This window comes from Amblyomma americanum, chromosome 8 (assembly GCF_052857255.1).
Source record: "Amblyomma americanum isolate KBUSLIRL-KWMA chromosome 8, ASM5285725v1, whole genome shotgun sequence".
Classification (NCBI taxonomy): Eukaryota; Metazoa; Arthropoda; class Arachnida; order Ixodida; family Ixodidae; genus Amblyomma; species Amblyomma americanum.
Genome location: NC_135504.1, coordinates 56,735,779 through 56,762,686, shown reverse-complemented (window position 1 = coordinate 56,762,686; position 26,908 = coordinate 56,735,779). Strand labels below are relative to the sequence as shown.

General features: G+C 48.2%; 1 protein-coding gene across 1 annotated transcript in view; it reads right to left on the bottom strand.

Moving 5' to 3' along the window:
* Positions 1-1,256: 1,256 nt before the first annotated feature.
* The window catches only part of LOC144102403 (uncharacterized), a 63,647-nt gene continuing 37,995 nt past the window's right edge, over positions 1,257-26,908 (bottom strand). Inside the window, exons 10-18 of the mRNA XM_077635682.1 lie at positions 20,429-20,483; positions 17,389-17,508; positions 16,910-17,026; positions 13,399-13,479; positions 8,332-8,430; positions 6,487-6,640; positions 4,632-4,790; positions 3,165-3,302; positions 1,257-1,714 (exon numbers count right to left, since the gene is read on the bottom strand). Coding sequence (XP_077491808.1) covers positions 1,577-1,714; positions 3,165-3,302; positions 4,632-4,790; positions 6,487-6,640; positions 8,332-8,430; positions 13,399-13,479; positions 16,910-17,026; positions 17,389-17,508; positions 20,429-20,483 — 1,061 coding nt within the window. The 3' untranslated portion in view covers positions 1,257-1,576. The remainder of the gene's footprint in view (positions 1,715-3,164; positions 3,303-4,631; positions 4,791-6,486; positions 6,641-8,331; positions 8,431-13,398; positions 13,480-16,909; positions 17,027-17,388; positions 17,509-20,428; positions 20,484-26,908) is intronic.

The following is a 26,908-nucleotide window of genomic DNA, read 5'->3' as shown; positions in this document are numbered from 1 at the left end:
ATGACGTCACGATCTGGACGAGTCGATGGTCTAACGATAACATTGAAGCTGCGCTACAGGAAGCAGCTGATGTGGTGGATGCGCATACTTGCGGGCCGGGCGTGAAGTGTTCACTGCTGAAGTCGGTACTTAATGGTTATCCTAAGAGCGGTAAGCCAAGGAAATTGGCACCGAGCAGAATTTCCCTCAAAGTTCGGGGAACGACATCCCCGGAGTTTATACCATACGCGTGTTGGGAATGTAGATTGCAGTGAACAAACAGCAACGATATGCTCAAAATTACCGCGGTTGTGTAGTCACGTGTGATAGGCCCAGCTATGACGCGTGGCTGGTGACGTTCCTTTTGAATCAAAAACTTCACGCAGCGGCACATAATGCAAGTGTCTGTAGATTAACGAAGCTGAATAGCGAATGCGAGAAAAACAAATGTGAAAGAAACTTATAAAAGCGAGGTCGAGCACAATAAAGGAAAGAAATACTCGGATTGAATTTCTGTAATTTCATTGCAACGCCAGGGTGAGGTGACCTAGAAGTGCTGGAGTACTTGAGCAAATACATTAGGTGTCATTATGCGAGCTGCACTGAAGGCTTTGATGCCAGCGAGCCCCGAAGGCCGCTTGGCCTGGCGGCCATCAGCGGCAATCCCCACAACCGCGGTAATGGCCTCTTTTGACTAATATTTCCTTCGTGCGTTCCTAAGCCTTACAACTAATTCAGCGAAATTCCCTGCACAATAAATCAACAAACAGTACCACTTAGCAATGCAGAAAAGAGTATTTGGAGAGCCGCATTAAGTCCCAGTTTACCGCGCTTTAACTTGCGCACCTCATACGCGTTCCGTTAATAGACTGGGATGTAACCTCCACAGAACTAAGTGGACACCCACTCTTGCATTATTCACAACCTGACCGAATAGCTGCCACTCTGCACTTACGTCAGGAGAATAGATTTCACGGCGAAGTACAGGCTTAGGAAAGGTGCGCCAGTGTGGCGATTGAGTTTGGGAGAGTTGCTCGGTTACGGCGCCCGCAATCGGCGCAGAAAAGGGCTTACTGGCTATCAATAGGAAAGACTTTTGTGCAACATTGCACGTAACACTAGTGATAGTGACTTTACTGGCTTATGATGATTACAGCACGAGTACACCAGCACGGAGCGAGTTACTCAGGATTCTTTGTTCAAAAGCATCCATCACTGAATTGGTACGTGTGGAATAAGGTTTAAGGACTTTCTCGCCTCATGAGTGCTGGGCGCCAACTATTATGAAGGAAGTTTCCCTTGGTTATGCGGTTTAACGTCCCAAAGCGACTCAGGGAATGAGGGACGCCGTAGAGGATGGTTCCGGAAAGTTTTGACCATCGCGGGTTCGAACCTTAACGTGCACATTACGCGTCATTCGGTTCAGGAGCCGAACACCATAGCTTTTAGGCCTTTAAGGCTTACTAATAAAGAAGAATGAGTGAAAACGAATGCGATATTTAATCGTGTGTGTGTCTGTACGAATCCCGTTATTCATTAACATGGATGGCCAAAGCCTGGCGGCATGACAGGCAAGCGGCGCTTGCAGCAATGGCGCCTAGTAGGAAAATTCCGCCGTGTAATTCTGGTTCTCAGAGAACATCCAGTCCGGCAGCCGGTGGAGGTCGCTGTTGAGGTTGACCGTCAGCAGGATCATGATCAGAGCCGTGATCTTCACTGCAAAGCCATTGAGTAGCTGCAAAGAGGAGACGGGCAAAGAAAAGGAAAATACCATCAGTAAACCAGCCCTTGTAAAGGCCGAAACTAAGCATTACACTATTGTGTACCTCGCGTAATTGACTCCCCTCTATTCGCTCATGGTATATATGGCAACAAAAAATTTCCAGGCTATTTTTTGCTGCACCTGGATTACGACTATTGCACCAAATGCAGAAGGTTATTCTTTTATTGGGCACCTAGCAGGCACGTTTACGTTGCGCTTCTCTAAAAGGAGGTGTCATACAGATTCTCGCAGGCTGTCACCTCAGTTTTTGGATAGAAGGCTTCTCTGTTGCTATGCAGGGGAGCTTAGAGCTGTTTTGATGAGCTCGGCTCCCACTGAAGCACGTATCTTAGGCTATTAGCTACGTAAGCGACATTGGCGGTTTCAGGTTCAAAGCATAAGCAGAATGGCAGAGCAGGGATAATATTTTCAAGCAATTTCATTCCACGTGGCCAAATATTGGTGTGACTAAGTAAACAGCAGGTGGCGAGGCAAACGGCCGTTTGCAGGCACAGCCGCCATGTGCGCGGTGCCGAAGCCAGCCACATTTATAGGGCGGCAGGCCGATATTGTGTCTGTCAAGACCGTCAGGCGTATTAAACGCGTCACCGTTCCCCGTTATTCGTCATTGTCGGCCCGCTAGTGCGAAATGGGCGCGGAATCTGTTTAAACAAGCAAATAGCGAAATTAACAGTTTTGTCACGGACAGCGTGATGTCGTCTCGCGTAGCCTGCGTCATTGGGAACAGCAAAAAGTGAACGAGCACCAAATGAACGGAAAATGAAAGAGATTGTTAGAAATCACGGTTCCAGTGGTATAGATGGACGTCTGTACTGGTCCACTTGTTCCTCTGACCAGTTACGGAGAGCGAAAATGGCCGCATAAGAGAGTTCGGGGGAGGAGGAGGAGAATTACATAAGCAGTAGTCAGGATTGAACCTGGTATAATGAATTGCGTATATTATAACACTTCACGAGAAGGAGCCAGACTTTCAAGCCTTATCGTACTTATTACGACAGCCTCTCTGCTTAGAATTTACGGATTTGAAGTTGCCACTTTCTCTTGGCTAATCAGGGCGATACTAGCAATGACGCATGAATTTGAGGTGACGGTGAAGGCATTCATACGGCACTAGCAATGCCCTGACTTGGCAGTTTCTTTATAAAAAGCGGATGCCGTGATGAAATATTCTCACGATGTTATTTTTGTTTTAAAGATCAGTGCCGAAATTTTCTTGCGCGAGGGTACCATGTCCATGACCTACCGTCTATGCTATTGATCTGATGCCCCGAATTTCGCACAAAGCTTCCTTTTCACAGAGAACAGTCTTACTCTACGTCACGCCTCCTTTGTATATGTGATGGAGAGGAAGGTAAGATCCGCAGATGTAGACCCGCTAAAAAAGTTCGGCGAAGCGCCTCACCAGCTGCACGGGTCCGACGTCGATCATGTTGCAGAGCACGGCGATGCCGACGCCCGATGTTGGCAGCACGAGCGATGTGGATGCAGCCACCGCCACAGGGATAGCGAAGTAGAGGGGGTTGCAGGGCGCCGTCACCGCCTGCGCATTTCAACGTGGCTAATGAATCACTCGGACACAGCAGGCATTGGCAGTTTGCAGGCACGGAAATACACCACGATTCAGCGGCAAAGTTGCGCTGGTATGAATGGATGAGCAAAAGGAAGGAGCTTAAATTAAGAGAAACGCAGACAGGTATAGCAAGGAAAATAATAGGTGTAGCGGAAAGAGACCGGAAGAGGGCAGGGTGGGTCACAGAACAAACTGGGTTAATGACATTCTTGTCGAAATCAAGAAGAAGAAATGGGGTTGAGTAGGACACGTAAAGAAAGGCAAGATAACCGATCTTCATTAAGGACAGTGCATTTGATTCCAAGAAAATACAATCATAACAGGGCTCGGAAGGTTAAGTGGGCGGATGAGATAAAGAAATCTGCGGGGGAGGGTGGCCGCAGCCGGCGCAGGATATGATTAACTGGAGAGATATGGGAGAGGTCGAAGTCCTTCAGTGGTCGTAGCCAGGCTGGATGATAATGAATTGTGCCACACGGGAAAACATTAGGCCGTAACTAGGCGAAAATGTTTCAACGCCTAATGACAAATCTAGCACAGGTTCCTCTAAGATTGGAAGGATCACAAGGCGCCAAGAAACTTGAACCATGAAGATCGGTAAATCCACTAGAATACAGAATTGGCGCGCGTGCCACATTCTTTACACCAGTTGTATGGGCTTTAAGTTCGCTTATTCAGGTGCACGAGCGAAACAGCCCGAGGTTTCCCCAGACGCCTGACCGATTTTATGGTTGGGGTAGTTGTACAGTCCCCTACAAAAGTACACATGCCAAGGCCTCCGGTAACAACTGTAGCAACGTAAATGTTATCACAGTAATATAAATCCGTTATATGCAATGTTTACGGATGCTATTTATGTGATATATTCGGCATATATTACTCAAGTCTTGAGTGATTGTGTTTAGTGCTTCAACTTGTACCTATAATAATTTCTTGTTGGTCATCGTTTTTGTAAGTCTCCTGAAATCGCCGGAACCTATATGCTGCATACGATACGCTTCCATAAAAATTCTATGATGATTATAAACCCTGCAACTGTTTTCCACCTCTATTATAATTTTATAGTGTCAAGCTTTATTTCTATTACTGGGTAAACATTTCTGCACTATCTCTCGATCAGCTGCGACAACGACATGTCTACTCATGCTCTGCAGATTTGTTGTTTTTCCGAAGGGTAATAACTCGCTAGTCGCACGATGCAACCCGTGGCGGCACTGGACCAACCACAGATGCTATAAAGAATTAAAGTAGAAGCGCAAGCCTATATTCTTTGGAGTATAGTGTGTGCCAAATACTCACAACGTCGACGGCGACTGGCAGCAGCAAGGAGAGGGCTGAGGAGTTGCTGACCAACTCGGTGACTATCGAGGCGGACACGGCCAGGATGGACTGCTTGACCAGCAGTCCCGCCGTGCTGCGTTTCAAGTGCGCCGTCAGCCACAGTCCGAAGCCGGTCTCCTGCGGGGGGAGGGGGGGGGGGAGACGAAACCCGTTAGCACCTGACGGATAGTGGGTTGGAGGCCGCTGGAAGAGAGTGTTCGCATGAATCTACGTTGTTTGAAACTTGTGTACGTTCTAGATACCGCAATGAAGACTTTCAAACGAAGCGACAACTGCAAATATAATTTGGAAAGAGTGAACAAGCGGCGATTCAATGGCGATTAAAGAACGATGTGCCGCAAGGAAAACCCTACCTCCCTGCACCGGGACTGAGCTGAGTCGTGGACGCGTACAGAGTAAACACGAATCTAAAAACGTGGTGCTTTGAGACCAAAACACAGGGTCAATGGGGCAAAGTTAGTCCTGTCCCGTCTAGCGTCTACGGCGTCATATAGAGTAATTAGTTTTGTTAAACGGCCAGTAGGTGCCGCTAAGCATCAGCTTACTGCGTGTTGAAAAAACAGCAGGAATCTCGCGATGCGAACTTCCGTAAAACATTCTGATTGACTTTTGTACAGTGGCTGTTCCGCCAAAAAGGTGCGAAATTCTTTGCAGCCGTGCAGAAACGTGACTGTGAATTACTGCGACAATGTACGAATTTGTGTTCTTAACGCTTTGTAAACGCAGTCGCCGCGTACTGATGTAACCCGATGCCACTAAACTAGCAATTCTACCTCGGCATGGCTGCACGTATGCGCCGCCGCGACGCCGCCGCACCCCGTCTGATCTGCGTGTTAACTTCGTGAAGGCAGTCACCGCCGCAGCCCATATGAGCCGAATTGGTCGTTCTCTACTTAATATTCACAGATGCTTGGAAGTCCTCATACCACATCTGGCGCAGTGGTGCAGCGGTTAAGCACTCGACACTGCCCTGGGATTGCATCTGCTGCCTGCATTGGGATTTGTGTGATCCAGGTTGTGCCGAGCAACTTAGCACGACCATTCACTAATTCATCCGCCGCCTCCCAGTTTGCATGAGGAGTCCATCTTTTAACGCGATAGCGTTAAATGCCCTGTTCACCAGAAAATACGGTGTTGGCGTTGTCGGCATCGGCATCGGCATTGTGAGAAAAAATTCACGATCGCAACTCTGTCAAGTGCCCACAGAGCAACCTAGGAAGCAGGTCGGCCACCTAGGCCACCTGACCTTGGGGTGTTATCACAACCTGCCCACCGGATAGTGAGCGAACTGCCCACAGTAGCATGTGGCAGTTAATGATTGGTCACGAGAGGTTGGTTGGGAAGAAAACCCTGGGTCTGACAAGCAGCTGAACCAATGGCAGCACCTACCGTCGGAGGGCAGAGGCACATCGCTTAGCCGCAGCGCCACTGCGCCATCGGTGAATGACCAATACTGCTTATGTGGTCATAACCCATTAACACCATGGCGTCATACCCTTATGGTTGAAGCTTAAGTGTCTCCTACATTTTTTTTGCTGAATTGTCATGTTAAGCAGTAGCTTAGTGAATGAGCCTCATCTGGTCAACTGAGATTTGGACAGTGTCGCCGTCCTGGTTAGCTTAGTTGGTAGAGCGACTTTTGCGGTGAACTTGAGCTCCTGGATTCGAACCCCGGACCAGGACGAATTTTTCTTTAACCGCGAAGTTTCTGCGAAGTTTCTGTATAGCTTTCCTTCGTAGCTGCATAGCTACGCTTGACTGGATGCCAATGAGTAATTACTCCCTTATTAGATATTTAAAAATCTACTCTAACCTTGACGACGAGCGAGATGGCGCCGCTGCCGGCGACGGTGATGATGACGCCCCAGGGCAGACTCCGCGCGAGGCCGCCGACGCCTCCGATGGCCCCGTGATGGCTCCAGGGCACGGAGTAGGCCAGCACAAGGCACAGCATGCCAAGGGGGCGCCTGACGAATGATTATGGGAGACCTCGATGAGCTCTCGGCTTGAATTCTTAATTTTAATTCTTTAGTTAAGGAATGCACTGCAACATTTTTTTATTAACAAAAGTACAGGTTGTCTACGCAAGCAAGTATTTGTGCCCTCTTTCCCTGTTAATTCCATTTCTTCCCAAAGCTGCAGGGCTTAGACCCTTGTTTTTTCTCATTTATAATACTTATCATTCTGCCAACATTACCTCTGCTTGCCATTACTTGATGAGGAGTGTGTTTTTAATACTCAAACTTTAACAGCACTGACCTCAATACACTACTACATTTCCCGAATTGAAACTTAGGTCCTAACAACGGTTAATGTCTCTTGATATTGATAGAACCTGTTCGATCTGTTTCCATCTCAGGTAATAGCACATATCTACTCGATAAGTTCATTCTTGACTGCAAACATACACTTCTTACGCCCGAGGCGGATACTCAATCGCGGCGTCATCTATTAAGTTTCGGCTTACTTTATGGCCTCTTTTGCATGCGTCTTACGCGAATCTCCCACACATCGCAAAGAAAGGCAGATGCTCTCCACTGCATCGCATGCGACTGCGTCTTGTTCCAACGCTTGCGAACGGTAGAAAGGGGCTCCGTTGGCGTGAAGAAAACTACTTGAAGCTTTAGGAGGCAGCCGCAGACTGCAGAAAAAACTGCTGACTGCGCTCACGCACTTATTAGTTGTACATCGTTGTAGACGACTCGAGCGCGTCGCCTTCGGTGCAGTCTGTGCTGTCGTGAAGTGTACAGGTAAGTTGCGAGTGATCCTATTATTCATGCGTGTATAGCAGACATGCGCTAACGTGTTTCATTCGTCACATCCTCGTGAAACATCGCATGCGCATTTGTCATCAAACGGAGCATTGTGCTGTCAATTATCCCCTGTGTTTCGATTGATTGCGCAGTATGCTTGCAGACTGCTCTTATGATTGAGACGGGGTCACCACAATTTTTACATTCGTGTACGGCATTCTGTGAACTGTAAGCGGAAAAGAATCGGGGTACGTTCTGTTCAACTGCAGCCTGCCATTTCTGTTGGCAAGAATTGTAGGCATAATCAGAACGAACGAACATAAGCAAGTTGAACGTTTCTGTCCGGGAAATGTGTTTACCGTGAATGCAAATTCATCTGCATATCACAGGCTACAGCTCCTACCTACAGAGAACGAGCACGAACGAAAGTTGCTTAACATTAACAGGTGAAATAATGTTCCTCGACTAAACACATAAAAATGTTATCAGTGGAAGTTTTACTCATCATCACGTGGTGGCGTCACGAGTACGAAGACGTTTTATGGCTTATAAAAGCTACGTTTCGGTTTTGCAAACTTAACAGTCTAGCCAGACTTAGTATTACCCCTTATTATCCCATTGCCGCCAAGAGCTGCACATGGGCTATGAAGGACGCCTTAGTGGAGGACAACAGGATAATTTCGATCACATGGGGTTCGTTACCACGCTCTGGTATAGCACAGTAAACAGCCGCAAATGCATTCTACGTGCATTAGAATTCAGCAGCCGCTTCAAATATTCCCTCAAGAGCCGAGCGCAACAGCAGATAAGCCAGCGCTGTGGGCTGCTGCTCTCCAGCTGTTGAGGTTATGGGTGACTAAGTGGAATATACTGCTTATCAGCCGACAGATAATTGCGCCGCTTACAGTTCGTCAACGCTGGTCTTGACGCCCACATGCTTGTCGGCGACGGCGAGGATTACGATCCAGGAGCCGAACAGCAGGAGCCGCAGGCATTCCACGGGCCTAAAGCATGACGAAGGAGAAATAACTGTTGTGAGGCCTTTTTATTGATTGAACAGTGCAGATAGTCAGTCAGTCAGTCAGTCAGTCAGTCAATCAGTCAGTCAGTCAGTCAGTCAGTCAGTTTTTTGCAGGAAAATCACATCATCCTGCGGGTGGCAGAGACTAAAGGCATGGTTACCTGACGAGGTCTCTGCCCCCGTAACAAAAGGAGCAGCCTACAGCAGTACAGCACAGAGATGGTACAAAAAAGTGAAGCTGCGTTACAGATAGTACACGTATACATCCTATGCAACATATGTCCTATGTCGATAGAGCTGTACTTAAGCCCTATGGACATTTTTTTTTTTAAAATCACATTGAAGATTCGCTAAAATATCACAAAAACACGTAAAAAGAAGTCAACAATTGAGAAAAAATTTACATTGTCATTGCTACTTAACAATTTCTACGGAAAACAAACTTGCCCGCAGTTCACGTTTGAACGTTTTTCTGGGTAAGCTGAAATCTAAAATAGGAGCAGAGCTATTTAGCATGTCTATTACCTGGTCTTCCAGATCTTGTTTTCTATAATTTGTTCTGACTTTTTTATTTCTGCCTTTGGGGTTGCGGATATCATATTGAGCCAGAACAGGTGTGTAAACACACTCCAACTATCCTGTCCTTTGCCAGCTGCGTCCACCGAATCCCCGCAAATTTCTTCATCTCATCCGCCCACCTAACTTTCTGCCGCCCCGTGTGTTTACAATTTCGAAAACGCGCTTACGCTCGGCACTGCGGCCCAACAAATTTGTCTGTTTCCACGAGTTAAGTGCTCTGGAGTGGTTGCTTTGCCTGCAAGCTTCAATGAAAGCGAGTGTATTTTGGCGCGATGTAGCCAGAATTTGTTGGGCGCTGAAGGTAACCACCATTTCGAAATTCTAATAGCTGGCACGGATATTACATAGAGTGGTCGACACGCTTCTGAATAATTAAGGAGCCGAGCAGTAATACTTAAAAGTTCAGCATTCAATTTTACTTAACCAGCCTTGTAGTCAGCACCTCTTATCTGTATTCTGATTTACTACACTGCCGACAATTAATGTCATGCCGACAAAAGCGACCTTTTAACTAAAGACTATTTTTAAAAATTGTGTAAAGTCTTAGTTGAAACATCCTGTATTCTACGAACAAGGCAAGAAAATCTGGGTGCATCTGTGAGGGCAAAGCACAGGGTTGCTGAACTAGGAAGATGGGGACGTTCGAGTTGTCCACAAAAACGATAAATACGATGTATCAAAATGCGTCAGATTATAATTTCGAAGTGACAAAACAAACACTCGCCGAATAATTTTTCTTACTTTTAAACTGAAGGGCAATGGAGCGGTGTAAAATTTGAACTATTAAACCTTACTGCTGTTCTTTCGATTCACGTAAAAAAATTCGGTGGGCAATTTTGCTTCGCCTGAAGAGTAAGGCGCGATAGCTTTCTAGGCGTAGCGTGCATTTAGGTGATGTAATTAAGAATACAAGTAAAGCGAAGATCTACAATATGCAATTCGATTATTCAGAAGAATGCGAAGCAAAAAGTAAGAATGCGCTACGAACGTAGGCAGCGACTAACTGCAATTCAGCCAAGAATGAAAAGTGATTCGTTCTGTTAAGGTAACTGCGAAATTAGTTCTGGCGGCCGCCGCCTGGTGGCGCCAATGTAGGAATCAATTGCGACACACTGCTTCGTTAGCAGACCAAGCCGGGATTTTAAAGTGACAGCATTTTGGCTCACGCCCAACGCACGGTGAACACCGATGACGCCCGCTTTTGTGCATAACGAGGCCTTTAAAAATATCGCTTTAAAGGATGCCTTCGAATACCAAATATCAGTTGAGTACAAAAATTATTTCGAAATCGAGCAGTAGGCAAACATTGCAGTCTTTAATTTTTTTTCACCAAAAATCAATATCCTTTTTGCATCCGACATAAGCAAACCTATACGACCAAGCAAAATAGACAAAAAAACACGACGTGCGCAGAAGTGTTACAATTGATTACATATAATAACGAGTGCGTCATGTACTGCGGTAAACCAAAACGAGTAACGAATAGAAACATGTGAGTGACCCATGACTGGCAGGTAGAGATAAAATGGCTGGTATTAAAGCCTTAATAAACGAGGACTTCAGGAGACACGAAGAAATGCCCTGATTATACAAAGATCAAGCCTCTTTCATTCCTCCAGCCATCTGCCGAAACAATGAAAAGTGAGAAAATTGGTTAAGCATCGCGATGAGAATACGTTGCACGCACGGCGAGAAGCCGATTAGGACCGCGCAGTTTCTGCGTACTGGAAAAAGAAAGCGTAAGTAAGGGAGCAATGACCAGTGACGCGCCATTAAAGTGTTTGCCAGCGGCGCACTGCTGGGTTAGGACGGGTGGCACATGCGTGGCCATATCCACCAAGCAGGACAAAAGGGCGGCTAAGTTCAGAAAGCGAAACTAAGAGGCCCAGCTATTTTCTCACCTGGCGACAGGGGTCTTCCTGTGGTCGTCACGGCTGCCATTATGCACTTATCACAGGAGCGTGAGTTACAATGAGCCTAGCGATGGGCGCATTTTTCACTCATTTCACTCTACCACTTGCCATAATTAACCCCTCGACCTCCCCACCCCCCCGCCGCCCCTCTTGGGGATCCCTATGCAAAATACAGCGAGTAGGATTTGCGGCGTGTCACAGTTGTTTAAAGCTGTGTGGCGCAGCACAGGTTTGAATAGTTTTAAAAGCGGAAAAACAGGTGTTATAAGCGGAGTCATTAGGTGTGTAGCACATTATGGAAGACAAAAAAAACATAAAACACGCCCTACCTTGCTGCAATTGCTCGTAGCGTGTGGTTGGCCATCAAGTTCTCATCCCGTGAGATATGTGGAAAGCCGGCTAACAGAATTTCACACTACGTCCAACTATTAGCGTCCGAATATTACCGGTCCAAGCGATAAAAGGCAGAGAAGAGGGCGTATACGTAATAAGCTTCTGTGCAGTTATCCTTTCAACTTTAAACTCGATGTTCCAAAAATTTGGCCAGACATTTTATTCTGGCACGGTCACACTAACATCACTGCTAAATATTCCGAATTTTTCGAGTATTTGATTAATCTCAAATACTGATTTCTTTTTCATCATTTCCGAGAAACATAATAGTAGCAATAGTAGTTGTAAAAACTGTTTAATCATAGGAAATTGGGGCACGCCGCTGGGCCCTCGCACGGCCCCATTGCAATCAAGCTATGATGTGCCTGCAGTTCAAGACGTCGGCAGCCCGTTCCATGGCGGGCTTCCGCTGTACCTGTCCTCGGAGCGTAGCAGGGTCTGCCATTGCTCTCACGTGTTAAGGTACTCCAGGCCGCACGGCGAAAGATCCGCCAGGCATTGGAATAAGATGTGGGCGGGGGTGGCAGTGGGGTGGTTGCAGAGGGTGCAGGAGGGGTGGGTGCGGGCTTTGTGGTAACAGGACCTAATATAAAAGGATGGGAGGCTTGGTGTCTGGAGCCGGCGCCATAAACTTTGCTGGTAATTTTCTACGGAGGAGTGGGGTGATGGGCAAAGCTGTCTCTCGGCTCGGTAAGCCGGCCGATCACTGAAGATGTGGATACGCTCCCGGGAAAACACGACGCGTGGGACGTCTTAACCTGTGTATCAGACCTCGGGCAAAGCCGTCTATTCCGTACACAGGTCAACCAAACTCCACCCCCAGTTTCGAGATTAAGGAAGCGGAAGTCTGAGTGGCCCTTCTGACTCTCTGTACTCCCTCCAATCCTGGTGTCGACAAAATCTCAAACTCCAAGCTCCGCAACCTGGATGGTCGTCGGTCACCCATATTACGGACTACTTTAACAAATGATGGACGGAGCACCCAGCTCCTGTCTTGGCATCACGCTGAGGTTATATTCATCCCATAAGCAAACAAGCCACTCGCGCTATTCTACGTTCGCCCAATCTCTCTCACTTTTTGTCTCGGGAATCTTTTCGAACACGTCGTGCTGTCGAGACTCAGTCAACACTTGACAGACCAGAACCTCTACCCCCACAGCATAATGGGCTTCCGTCTCCATTTGTCGGCGCAGAATACGATATTACTGCTAACCTCCGACAACTTTGAACCGGTCATCCCGGGCCACACAAAGAGTGTCCTGGCTTTGGATTTGTCCGAATTCTTTGATCGCGTTGCCCTTCAGAAAATCATGACTGCGTTCTCCCCTCGTTTACATTGGTGTACGTACGTACCCTATATATGAGCTTCCCTTACCAACCGCCCTGCTGAGCTCCACATTGCTGACACGCAACACCTCCTTACTCCCACAATAGGAGTCGAATCCACTCGGGCCTCAGTTCTCTCCTCTTTGCTTTTCAGCATGACCATGATCCTCCTCGCCGAAAAACAACTGGCCACAATACCACACCTCCGGCACACCCTCTATGTCGATGACATCACGCTGCTGCGGACCACCCACGGGAGTGATGGTGACACAGAGGACACACTACAAACCGCCGCAACATTTACACAATGACAAGCTCGAGGCATCGGACCCTCGTGCTCGCAGATAAATTCAAAAGCAAAGTTCAGATCCACACTACATATACGCGCAGAGCCTAAGCAAAGCTCAGTCTACACTACATATACGCGCAGAGCCTAAGCTTTAGCGCTTAGTATCTCTCAATGCACGGCAGGCATAAAAGTTATAAATTCTTATGTAGTCTGTCCGTTCGAGGCTTGATGATTTAAACAAGTCACCCCTGTTGTATTAGTGGGGCAACCGTTCATCTGATCATCTCATTCATCGTGGTGGCAGTAATTTCACCTTCTGTCCATTCTATCCATACTCGGCTGCCCCGCGTAACTTTAAGATGGCCCCGCGAAATGCAACAAAGACGAAGAAGCCGGAAGTGGTGCGGCACAGAGAGCTCCAGCTATACTCGCAGCCAGTAGAAATACGCACCCGATGTGCCCCATGCCTCGGCGTTTCCGCTGTAGAAACATCTGGATGCTGGCGTCGGCTCTCTTGCTCAGCTCCCCGTCACTGCGAGGAGTGGATTAGGCGAAGCGCTCAGAAGTCACTACGCAATGAATGTCTTAAGATTGCGTTTACATTGAGCAGTGTTCAGAAGTTTTTAGCATACCCGTGACGTACTAGCATAGACGTATACCGATTTACCGAACGCCTCCTGCGCACGCGCAGTGGCCACAATTCCACAATTACAATTCCACTGCGCGTGTGCAGGAGTAGTAGTAGTAATAGGTTCATTAAAATAGTAATAAAAAGGGAGGAAAATATTTTTGCTAGCCCCGGCATCAGCCATCGATACTGATGCGCCTGAGCTGGGGCAGCGTAAATAAACGATAGCAGGCAGAATAGAGAAATGAAATGGACGAGGTTCGCAGGAGGGCTACGGTAAACCGGTGTGCGTCTTGCAGATTCCATTCCGTTTTCAGTCTGCACCTCGTTCACGAGTCACAACAAGTAGCGCACCAGGCTTTCGGTCTGTCTCATAGCTGACCCAACTGGATTTGCCCGAAATAATAGAGCTCTCTTTAATTCTCTTTGCTTCACAATCAGCGGGATACCCAGAAACGAGCATCAATACCAAAGTCCTCAAAAGCACCAAGGAAATCACTAGTGTTATTTTGTCCCACATTTTTCAGCAGTCACTGTCATCCAGCATTGTCCCTCATGATTGGATGGTGGGTAAGATTGTTCCAGTTCCAAAGCCAGGTTCTACTAACTACCGGCCCATATCTCTAACCAGCATCTGTTCTAAAATTATTATAGCACGGTATTTACTCGCAATTCACAAATTTCCTTACATCTGTTAAGTTCCTTCACCCTAACCAGCACGGATTTCAAAAAGGACTTTCATATGACACTCAACATGCCTTATTCCTTCACGACATAAGTGCTAATGTAGACCTTAACATACCTGTTGACACTCTCTTCATCGACTTCGAGAAGGCTTTCGACAAAGTCTCTCACAAACGCCTACTACTAAAGCTTTCACAACTAAATCTTGACCCGCTCGTCTTCAACTGGTTACAGGCTTTCCTCACTAATCGTCGGCAGTTTGTTGAAGCCAACAACAAATCTTCTTCACTGTCTGACGTACTCTCTGGTGTGCCGCAAGGTACAGTTCTTGGCCCTCTGCTTTTCTTAATTTACATCAATGACTTGCCTAATAATATCTCATCAAACATCCGCTTATTCGGCGACGATTGTGTTATTTGCCGTTCTATTAATAGCGCAGCAGATAATAATGTTCTTCAATTTGATCTATTAAGGCTGGAGGAGTGGTGTCGTAGATGGCTGATGGTCTTAAACACTAACAAAACTGCGCTTTTTTCCTTTCACAGACGACAAAATTACCCTACCCCAAAATATCTTCTGAACGGTTCTACTGTTTTACCCCGCAACTGCATTAAGTATCTTGGTGTTGACATCTCGGGTACCCTTAACTGGTCTACCCATATAACGCGGATAATTAACAATGTTAAAAAACTCTCGGCTACTCACGTCGTAATTTACGTCTAGCTTCACCAGCAGTTAAATTGCTAGCTTATCAAACATTACTTCGGCCAAAGTTAGAGTACGCGTCAGCCATCTGGGACCCCGCTCAACTTAACCTGACCCACTGTGTTGAACTTGCGCAAAATCGCGCCGTTAGATTCATCTACTCAAACTACTTATAATCCACCAGTGTTACCTCCCTGAAAAATAATGCATGCCTACCTAACCTTAAGCAACGCCGTATTGTTGCAAGGCTATGCTTGTATCACAAAATATATCACAACTTTACTCACAACTGTCCTATCCAACCTGCTCATCGTTCTTCAGCCCGCACAAGCCACCACAAGGCCGTTTACCCACCTCCTGCTCGCACCGTGCCCCATCTTCATTCCTTCTTCATCCAAACAGCGCGTTACTCGAACAGTCTTCCCACCAGTACCATCCTTCTTACAAACCAGAACCATTTCAAGAAAGCCATCGAAACTATGTTCTATTAACACCAGGTTGTTAGCCCACCCCTCATGTAAAGCCCTCAAGGACCCTTGAGGTATCTATAATAAATAAATAAAATAAGTTACCTAACAAACCGCGGTTGCTCAGTGGCTTAAGTTATAGACTGCTGCTCCCGATGTCATGGGATGGAATGTAGGCCGTGGCGACCCCGTTTTGATAGAATATAATTACGAAAACGCTATTGTGCTGTGCGATGCCACCGTAGTTTAAGGAGCCCCAGATAGCATCAACTTATCCGGTGTACTCCCCTCTGGAGTCCCTTCAACCCACGGGTCGCTTCAGGACGTTAAACCAAGTCCACTGTATTGGCAGAATTCTTGTAACTGTATTCGCTAGGCAGCTGTGGAGTATTGTTAGGTACTGTTATAAAAGTATTGACGATAATTGCCATTCTTCCGATGCACAGCAAAATTATTCTTTTGAAGTTTGTACATCGCTCGCATCGAGTAGTAAAGACTGGCATAGGATATCAATGGGGAACGTTCTTGACGCTAGAAGACGCGTTGGTAGCCAAATATGCAAGCCTGTGGGGGGGGGGGGGGAGAGGTACTGATATTTTGATTGTTATGGTGGAATGTTATATAAATAAAATCCTTTCATAAATACCTTCTTGTAAAAAAATTTCCTTGTCCAGAAAAACTTGGTATGCTCCACAAATTACTATTTGCAGGTTTTGAGAAGTTCTTGGCTCCCACTTCTGGCTTTGCCACTTGGGAGATGGATCAAGACGCGCTACTTTTATCGGTGACAGGGGATGCGTGCCTTGTAATGCAGTTAGCAGTCTAAGTGGTAAAGACATTGCGTCATGTGATACACACTTTCACTGAAGCATAAAAACATATTTACAGCGAGTAAACACTCCATGTTTCTTTAAGAACATGTAAATACACCCGTGCAGATACAATAGTGTCATGTGGCGGGGCGGTGATAGAATAGGTGCAAGCTTTGCCCTGGTCTGGTGCTTGGCTTATCTGGGGTGAAATGCTTTTGAAATTGGTCTCTGACCCCACCTTGAGTAAAAGAAATGCCTTGCGCCATGGCGCTCTTTGGCCACAGACGCAGTTTTGCCATACAAATTCATCATGATCATCATCGCCCGTGCAAATACATATTTACCGTTCAACATCTGCAAAAAAAGTGCATGAGTAGTCGCGACATCTTTGGGTTAAGTCATCCAATCGCATGAGTATTGGCACGTCCAATGAAATGCTGAGCGGTACTCTATAACAAATGATTCTACCTGTGATGTTTCTGTGCCCTGCTTCCTTAATACAAACAGCAGACATTATTCGCCGAAAGAGAAACGTCGAGATCAAATATCGCGGTGTTAAAATATTTCGGTTCTTTTCCTATATGAAAGGTTAGCTACGCATCCACAGCATCGAGAGTGAGGCGGCACAGGTTTCAAACCCGTAAGGCGACATAGCAGGCCACTCACAAATAGCGCAGCACGCAGGTTCGAATCTGCAGCCAAGCCAACAGCCATGAGACGTATTCCATGGGCAGCAGCATCGCGGTCCACACCAGGGTGTTGGTGACCTCCGCCTTGAAGCGGCTGCAAAGCCACCAACACAATAACAGCCAAGCCCTGCCTCAGGACCTAGCGCTCCAAGTGTTCGGGCACAGAAACGCTATTCGGCCGAATGAATGAAACAGAAATTCAGGACAACGTCCATGCAGTGTCGCAAGGCCTAGCGGCCTAAGCGCTTCAATGGGAGACACTGGGTCCATCTCTTTCTTTATTACGGTACGGACGATGTCAACGCATTGTTTTTGATTGTTCAAAGCAATGCCCCACCTGATGGCAGCCAATGGAACTTGAAATGCTTGTCCCAAATTTATGGTAATGACTAAGAATCTTCATGGGGTAGGGTCTGTAGCAAACTGTTATCCACAGCCATGTCTAAGCTGACTTACGCGCGAAAGTACTCCGTGAAGAAGACGCTCGCGCGGTTCCGGTTCAGGCTGATGGCTGAGGCAAGCGTGCAGGTGAGCACAGCGGCCCTGGCCAGCTGCTCGTGTATCGTGCAGAGCTTCCTGCGAACAGAAATTTCGCTCTGTAGTCCTTAAGAGCACTTAACACGCTGACTTAGGGTAGGCCCAAAAGCACCATGTATTATGTTCGACGGTATATGTTCCGAATGTTGCTGGCGTGGGCAAAATTCTCTCTGGCGAGCACGCTCAGTGAATCTGTACCGGAATTCAGAAAGTCGAAACGAGCAGCTGAGCAATGTACAAGGCGTTACAAATTATTTTGCCTGCCTTTCTTTTTAGAAAATGCCGTTCTGTCAAGTAGGTCACGCAACCAGGCGGACACAAAGTGAGCGGACGATTGTCATTGCCGGTCGCCTAATTAAGTAATAATGATAAACATTTAGTCATTTACATCGCATGCAGGTTTGCGCTAATAACGTAGAGGCCGCTACAGGGCTGCACCTATCTACGCGGTAAAATTTTAGCACGCATGCTTTCCGAGGTATTCGACTGTATGTGTTCCACCCGCTATTCGTAATTGCGTATACAAGGTGATGACGGTCCACGCCAAGCTTTTGCCGTTGAGGCGCGGCTGTTCCGCTTGAAGTTTTGCTTGCCAATGGCGTTATCATAAGGCGAAGCAGTTAGCTACGCAGCCCACTCTATCAGCCAGCGAAATCGACGAAACGCCGCATACAACAACCTGGTCACACTGGGGAGGAGTTTGGCGTCATTCGCTGCCGCCTTGGATACGTCAATACGCGGACTAAGTTGAAAACAGAAGCCAAACGTACATGAAATACATGCGTGCTAGAGAAATTCTGCAAACGGTCACAGTTTAAAAGCGCGACCACTCCTAAGGTATCAATTTAAACATGCGAGTTAATTTCAGCAGCGAAGAAATGTATCACTTGATTATTGTTAATTGAAAGGTCGAAAACAACAACTATGCTCACACTTTCCGTTCGCTGGGCGCATTAATTCATTGCAAAAATTGCCTTCTCATGCAATGTTTTCGCGTTTTTAAAAAACTGAAAAGAGATTTTCAACGCCCTGAATAAAATCGCCTATGGAGTCAGAGAGAATAGCTCCGACATTGTGACTTGTGCGAAGAAAAAAGTGCACGGTGAGTTTCATCCGATTTATGCAGAGAGGAATGCGTTAGCATGTGGGCTCTTTTTTCATTATAACTGTTTTTTCGAATTGAGTCAGTCACAACAATGAAAACGTTTTTTTGTTCTCCTGCTGCGGTGGTTCAAATCCCCCGCCATTCCTAGTGTCTTGCTCCATACTCGTCATATGGCACTTCCTTGCATCTTTTTTGAGGGGATTTTAAGGGGGCCCAAATGGCCGCCTTCTCTTTCACTTAGAAGCGGTCGCACAAAAGCGGCCACGCGTTCGAGCTTGGGCTCATACGTGCAAGTGTCCGAGTGCTCTTGCGCTTGGGCAGACTCGAGCTCCCATGTCCAACATTGTCGGAAAAAAATTAAATTATTGGAAAATTATAAGGTACGGTTATGGAAATATTGAAGGTAATGGCCCAGTCTTCCTGTGTACAGCAAAATCTTTCATTTACAGCGTTTCCATTGGTCGCATCGACCAGTTAGGGCCGCCTTAGAAAACCAACAGGACCTTAGCGTTTTTGCTCCATAAAAACGCAGCCGCCGCGTTTTTATGGAGGAAAAACGCTAAGGCGCCCGTGTGCTGTGCGATGTCAGTGCACGTTAAAGATCCCCAGGTGGTCGAAATTATTCCGGAGCCCTCCACTACGGCACCTTCTTCCTTTCCTCTTTCACTCCCTCTCTTATCCCTTCCCTTACGGCGCGGTTCAGGTGTCCAACGATATATGAGACAGATACTGCGCCATTTCCTTTCCCCAAAAAACCAATTATTATTAAACGCTTTCTGACAGCAAAAACTTTAATAACAAAAAAAAAATGAAAGTAGGCCGACGGCGGTTCTGCGGGTATTGATTTTTAGATTGAAATCTTGCAATATATGAAAAAAAATGCTATCATAATCTATTTCCCTCTCAAAAATGCTTTTGTCCAGAACTGTTGGGTATGGATATTCAAAGTGTGGCGAGAGAGGCTAGAAGTTTACCACCCGGGAGAATGGCTGCAGCGATAGGATATTATTGTTTGAAGTTAACATTATTGTACTGGTATTGCTATTTTTACTCTGTTTAATTTGTTGACAATGAACAGGAAATAAATTTAAAAAAGTGGCCGGCGAAAGGTCTGAGGCAAAGGGCAAGCGGTGAAAACTAAAGAGGTGGTGTGTCGTCTCTATACTACCCCATCTGACAGAATTATCATCATAGCAGGAACATTTTCCGAGATGTTTGTAACAAGGTGCATAGCTAAATTCGTTTTTTTTACAAGGCCAGACACCAGACACCTCATCAGTGAGACACAGCTGCGTATGGCGTTTCTTCCTCTTTGCTGGCCGGAAGTGAAGGGACAACAGATGTTATTTATAAACGCCACACTCAAGAGTTTTTCACATCAGGAAGAGTTATACGCCAAGAATGTCGACGCCATCAACGCCGGCTGAGATTCAAATTGAGTTGCGAAGATTTCCGAATACCAGGCGTCAACAAGAATTGTACCAAAGGAAATAGTTTATTAATAGGAACATCTCAGTTTTCAGGTCAAAGGTGCACTTGAACTGCAGTAACTAAACGTTTGACTGATATATTACAGTTATTCAAAAATTCAGAACGAGAATTATCTTCTAACTTTCTGTCCAACTCGTCGCATAAACTACGTGGAAGAGTTTTCGTGTTTTGTTAACCGTTTATTCATTAAAATATTCAGAATTCCCAAAAATGCGCACCATAAACTCGAAAATAGGGTACTTTTTCTTGTTATTTTTTTAAAGGGTGGAAAAGTTCCTCGAGGGAGATTTTCAAAGGATGTATTAACTTTCGAACCTTAAAAACAAGTACGAAAATTGATAAGCAACAAAAGAATCTTCTTACTGGAATTTCCAGTCAAAGCTGTCCTTCATCGGTCGTCTTGAAGCAGAGTGGAAGCCTGCAACAATTTTTAAAGTATTCTGATTGAGACGCGAGCGTATTTGCGCAACATAATACAACGTACCTCAGCATTCAGTGAACACTTTGTACCTTAAGCAGGACTCGCATGAAGACTTATCCTCTTAGCAGGTCTCATATTTTGGTCACTTTGAACTAAGTGCAGGCTCGAATGATAAACACAACTATGTGCACGAAAACCACCGGTAATAAAACCCCAAAATTTTGGCTGCATAAGACCAATTTCCCTCGAAGTGAGGTACTGAGGCTGCGCGATAAAATTTTGCCCGAACAGATCCAGGACTATCATTCGATAAGGTCTCTTCAGAATGTTAACTTTTATGTTAATGCAATGCTCTAATAAAATTAGCAGAAGTACAAAATTTACCACGGAAGTTGCTGAAGATGTATTTGGTATACTGTGTGTGTTTTCCGCCTTATTCTTTTTCTTATTTTCTCATTAATATAGTGTAAGACTGGACATGGGCTTTAGAATCTTCAGAGGCTGGCGCTCAACGAAGAAGACGACGAGAAGCGCCGAACATTGCGAAGCTCGAGCGCCGAGCACTCCGAAGTTCGAGCGCCGAACGCTCCGTCGCTCGTGCGTGCTCTGGACTGAACGCGGTCTCTGTTCTGTGCCTGGACGGTTCGGCTGGTTGTTCGTGACGCTGTGCTTATTACTGTGCTGTGCTCTTATTACTGTGGTGTGCTGTGGTGTGCTGTGTGTGCTGCATTAGTAGTGTGCTGTGTTCTTATTACAAGTGGTGGAGGTGCCAACCATCCCTCGCCCTGGAGCTTCGCACCCACGCATTGACTACCACCTCTGCAATTTGCCTGAGACCGTCACCCAAACCGCTTCCCCGCTTCCGTCGGCCGTCTTCTGTTCCGGGGCCGCGCGGCAGCGTGACCTGACCATCTTCAGCGGCACAGATGACACGGATGTGGAGGATTGGTTGGCCTCCTATGAACGCGTAAGCGCATACAACAAGTGGGACGATAGCGTCAAGCTCGCCAAAGTTATCTTTTATCTGAGCGACGTAGCCAATCTCTGGCTTCGAAACCACGAGGCTGACATCTCAAGCTGGGCAGCTCTAAAAACCAGTCTGACAGAAGTCTTTGGCCGTCCTGCCGTGCGAAAGCTTCGCGCCGAGCAACGCTTGCGAAGTCGGGCCCAGCAAACCGGTGAAAACTTCACCAGTTATATAGAAGATGTCGTCGACCTCTGCAAGCGTGTCAACCCTTCTATGAGCGAGGCCGACAAGATCAGACACATTATGAAAGGCATTGAGGACGATGCCTTCCAGATGCTCGTCGCCAAAGATCCCCAGACTGTCTCCGGTGTCGTCGGCTACTGCCAAAGCTTTGATGAGCTGCGCAAACAACGCCTTTCTACCCGGCGTGCAGGCTTAGAGGAGGCCGCACTTTGCAGCTTGGCTCTGCCAGGGGACGGGGCTCTGGACCAACAGTCGCTCCTCCAGAACATCCAGCAGTTTGTACGTGAGGAAGTCGCACGCCAGCTATCTTTGTCAACCTGCCCGCCTACGCCTGCGCCGTCGCTCACTCCCAACCTACAGCGTGTTATTGAGGAGCAGGTCGCTGAAATCCTGCCACCTCCTTCTCAGCCACCCCTGATCGCGGCTCCTCTTACGTACGCCGATGCCGTGGTGCGGTCGCAGCCCTCACCTGCTGCCCCTGTCTACAGGCCACCTACCCGGCAGTTAGAGCCCCTGCGACCTGCAACCCCACCTTACTGTCCGGTTGCCCGCCCCCGGTCACAGCCGCAGCCTCTCAACCCCTGGCGCACACAAGACAACCGCCCTATTTGCTACGCCTGTGGCGTCGCTGGTCACGTGGCTCGTTTGTGTCGCAGTCGTGACCACCGTCCCTACGATTATAGGCGTGAGCCGACGTACGACCTTCCGCCGTCGTCCTCGCCTGCGTCACACTTGCCACCTCCGGATTCTTCTTCTCCTAGTTACCGTCCCCGCTCCCACCGCTCGCCGTCTCCTGGCCGTCGTTCCCGTTCCCCAATGCTCCGTTGCCAACCCGCCGTCCACGCGGAAAACTAACCACCGCAGTTCCGGAGGCAAGAACTGCGTCACCAGCGGCTCACTCAAGACCTGTTTCTGCGCCTGCCAATATTATTACTGTTTTCGTTGAAGGAGTCGCCATCGAAGCACTTGTTGACACTGGCGCAGCCGTTTCGGTTCTCAGTCACACCCTCTGTCGCAGATTCGAAAAAGTGACGATGCCCCTTCCTCCCGTTTCTCTCCGGACGGCCAGCGCTCAGGACATTCGACCGTTAGCCGCCTGCTCCGCCCGCCTGCTCATCGGGAACGTTCCCTACACAATCGAGTTCATCGTCCTCTCCCGCTCCTCTCACGAAGTTATCCTTGGCTGGGACTTCCTCTCCTCACATCACGCCGTTATTGATTGCGCCCGTGCTCAGCCTGACTTGTCGCCCTACAGTGACGCCCCCTTGCACGTAACCGGTGCTGCTGCCGCTACTGTGGTTTTCTCAGAGGACACAGACGTTCCACCTTTCTCTTCAGTGCTGGTGCCTCTTTCTTGTGCTGCGCTCTCAGATGCAACAGTGACTTATACCCCCTCTTTACGATGCGCTGACCAGAAGTCTGTTTTGATGCCTCATGCTTTGCTGACAATTGCTCGTGGCTCCAGCGCTATTTATGTGGCCAACCCGTTCTCCTGCCCTACCACTTTACTCCGTGGCCAATCGCGTGGTATATAGCGTTGCCGTTCTCGATCCCGCCTCCGCATACCCCCTCGTCGATAGCGCGGCCGCCCTTCACGTCAGCGCCATTACGCCTGTTCCCATCACGAATCAGTCGTCTGTAGATATTTTTCACCGTTCTGTCGACGCCGCCCTGACGTCTAGCCAACGAGACCAGCTTGTAGCCGTTCTGCAGCGTTTTCAAGCTTCGTTTGACCACCAGCAACCTTCCTTGGGCTGCACCACCACCGTTACCCACTGTATTGACACTGGAACCCATGCCCCTTTGCGGCAACGTCCGTACCGCGTGTCAGCCGCTGAGCGCAGCATCATTGACGCCCAGGTGATCGACATGCTCCAGCGTCACGTGATACAACCGTCGCACAGCCCGTGGGCATCGCCAGTGGTTCTGGTCAAGAAAAAAGACGGTTCCATCCGTTTCTGCGTGGACTACCGTCGTCTGAAAAAGCTTACACGCAAGGACGTTTACCCTCTCCCCCGTATCGACAATGCCCTTGACTGCCTGCAGGGCTCTGAGTTCTTTACTTCATTGGACTTGCGCTCCGGTTACTGGCAGGTGCCGATGGCGGAAGCAGATCGCCCAAAAACTGCATTCGTCACACCCGACGGGCTCTATGAATTTAATGTCATGCCTTTCGGCCTCTGCAATGCACCCGCCACATTCGAGCGCATGATGGACAGCATACTCCGAGGGCTCAAATGGCACACATGCCTTTGTTATCTAGACGACGTTGTAATCTTTTCCCCGGACTTTCCGTCTCATCTCCAGCGCCTCGAGACTGTTCTTCGCTGCCTGGCCGACGCTGGCGTCCAACTTAATTTGAAAAAGTGCCGCTTCGGAGCTCGGCAGCTCACCCTTCTCGGTCATGTCGTATCGAAGGATGGCGTTCTCCCGAACCCAGCCAAGTTGCGAGCTGTGGCCGAATTTCCAAAGCCCACTTCTGTAAAAGACCTCCGCAGCTTCGTCGGCCTCTGCTCCTACTTCCGCCGCTTTGTCCGCAATTTTGCCACTATCGTCGACCCCCTGAACAAGCTCCTTTCCACCCACGACCTTTCGGCCTGGTCGCCAGCCTGTGATGAAGCGTTTACGACACTCGTCGCCTCCTCACCACTCCACCAATTCTGCGTCACTTCGACCCTCATTCTCCGACGGAACTCCACACCGATGCCAGTGGCGTCGGCCTCGGCGCCGTACTCGCTCAACGCAAGCAAGGCTTTGACGAATACGTTGTCGCTTGCGCCAGCCGGACACTCACAAAAGCTGAAGCCAACTATTCTGTCACCGAGAAGGAGTGTTTAGCCATCCTTTGGGCGATCGTCAAATTTCGCCCTTACCTGTATTGGCGCCCTTTTGACGTTCTCACCGATCACCACGCCCTCTGCTGGCTGTCCTCTTTGAAAGATCCCTCTGGCCGACTGGCGCGATGGGCTCTGCGACTCCAAGAGTACGACATTCGCGTTATCTATCGTTCCGGCTGCAAATATGCCGATGCTGTTGCCCTCTCACGTTCCCCTGTACCATCTGAGGCTGCGCCTTGTATATCCGCCAAGTCTTCTTTCAAGTTTGAGTTCGCTGATATGGATTCCGAGCAACGCAAAAACCCGTGGATCACTTGCCTTTTTGATCTCCTATCTGGCCAATCATCTCGACCTCCTTCCCGTGCTCTCCGTCGTCAGTCCCACCATTTCGCCATCCGAGACGAGCTCCTTTACCGCCGCAACTATCTCCCGGATGGTCGCAAGTGGCTTCTCGTCATTCCGACACATCTGCGCTCCTTCATTTGCTCTTCCTACCACGATGATCCCCAGTGTGCCCATGCCGGATTCTTGAAGACTTTAACCCGTCTACGACAGTGGTACTACTGGCGTGGGATGGCTCGTTACGTCCGCCAGTTCGTTCAGTCCTGCATCACATGCCAGCGACGAAAACATCCACCTCGCCGACCCGCCGCTCCTATGCAGCCGCTGCCTTGCCCAGTACAGCCCTTCGAGCGTGTTGGCATCGACCTCTACGACCCTCTTCCCAGCACATCAACCGGGAACCGCTGGATCATCGTTGCCATCTACCACCTTACACGTTACGCTGAAACATCGCCTTTACCATCCGCTACAGCCCACGACATTGCATCCTTCATTCTCCGTCGCATCATTCTTCGCCATGGTGCGCCCAAAGAGCTGCTCAGTGATAGAGGTCCGGCCTTCCTCTCAGAAGTTGTAGAAGCTCTCCCTCAGGAATGTAACGTTGTTCACCGCACCAGCTCCGCCTACCATGCCCAGACAAATGGCATGGTTCAGCGTTTTAATCGCACCCTCGGCGACATGCTGACCATGTATATATCTTCCGACCATTGTAACTGAGACCGCGTTCTACCTTTTGTCACATACGCTTATAACTCCGCTGCTCAAGCCACCACCCGATTCTCTCCGTACTTCCTCGTGTACGGCCGTGAGCCTTCTTGCACAATGGACACCATTCTACCTTACCGCCCTGATGCTTCCGAATTTACAACTCTTTCTCAAGCCTCAACTTATGCCGAAGAATGCCGACAGTTTGCCAGGTCCTTCACTTTTCACGTCCAGCAGCAACAGAAAAGCACCCGTGATCCCTCTGCACTTCCTCCCGCTTACGTTCCTGACTCTTTGGTCTGGCTCTGGGTACCCTCCTCAGGTCCCGGCCTTTCCTCCAAACTTGTTAGCAAGTACCAGGTACCCTACCGTATTCTTCAGCAGACATCCCCCGTCAATTACCTCATCGAACCCCTTACGCCATCCCCTGATCATCGCCGCCGAGGCCTCGAAATTGTCCACACGACCCGCCTCAAACCTTACTACGACCCCGCCGTCGTCACATCGCCCTAGGCCGCCAGGATGGCGCCCTTTCGCCCGGGGGGAATTGTAAGACTGGACACGGGCTTTAGAATCTTCAGAGGCTGGCGCTCAACGAAGAAGACGACGAGAAGCGCCGAACATTGCGAAGCTCGAGCGCCGAACACTCCGAAGCTCGAGCGCCGACCGCTCGGTCGCTCGTGCGTGCTCTGGACTGAACGCGGTCTTTGTTCTGTTCCTGGACGGTTCGGCTGGTTGTTCGTGACGCTGTGCTTATTACTGTGCTGTGCTCTTATTACTGTGGTGTGCTGTGGTGTGCTGTGTGTGCTGTATTAGTAGTGTGCTGTGTTCTTATTACAATACAAGCGTTTCAGCGAATCCCGTCACTAATTAAAGGTTTTTTGAAGTAAAGAGAAGCCTATCCGGCATTCCATTAGAAATATATTATTTTTAAGGAATGTGTGACATTCCTAGGACAAACCTCTGTGAGATTATTGCATCACACAGCTTTTCCCTTGGGATAGCAGCTATTTATCAATGTGCGCTGCAGCTAGCAGTGATACCAGGCTTTCCGGCGAATATAGCATGCCTACTTTCGTTGTTACGCTGCTCTTTAGGGCCCACTAGCGACCACAATATATGTTTCTCTAAACAATGAGCGTGCTAGCATGGTCACCGCCATTTCCCCAAAACGGAATTTGTAAAGAGCAATCTCAGGCGTATTTTTGCCCAGTTTAGGGCAAAATGTTCATTTCCGAAGCATAAAATGATTCCACGGCCCCTCGACTCTTAGACAATTTAAGGAATCCTGTCGTGACTGCATGTAAGCGCTATGACAGTATGAAAGA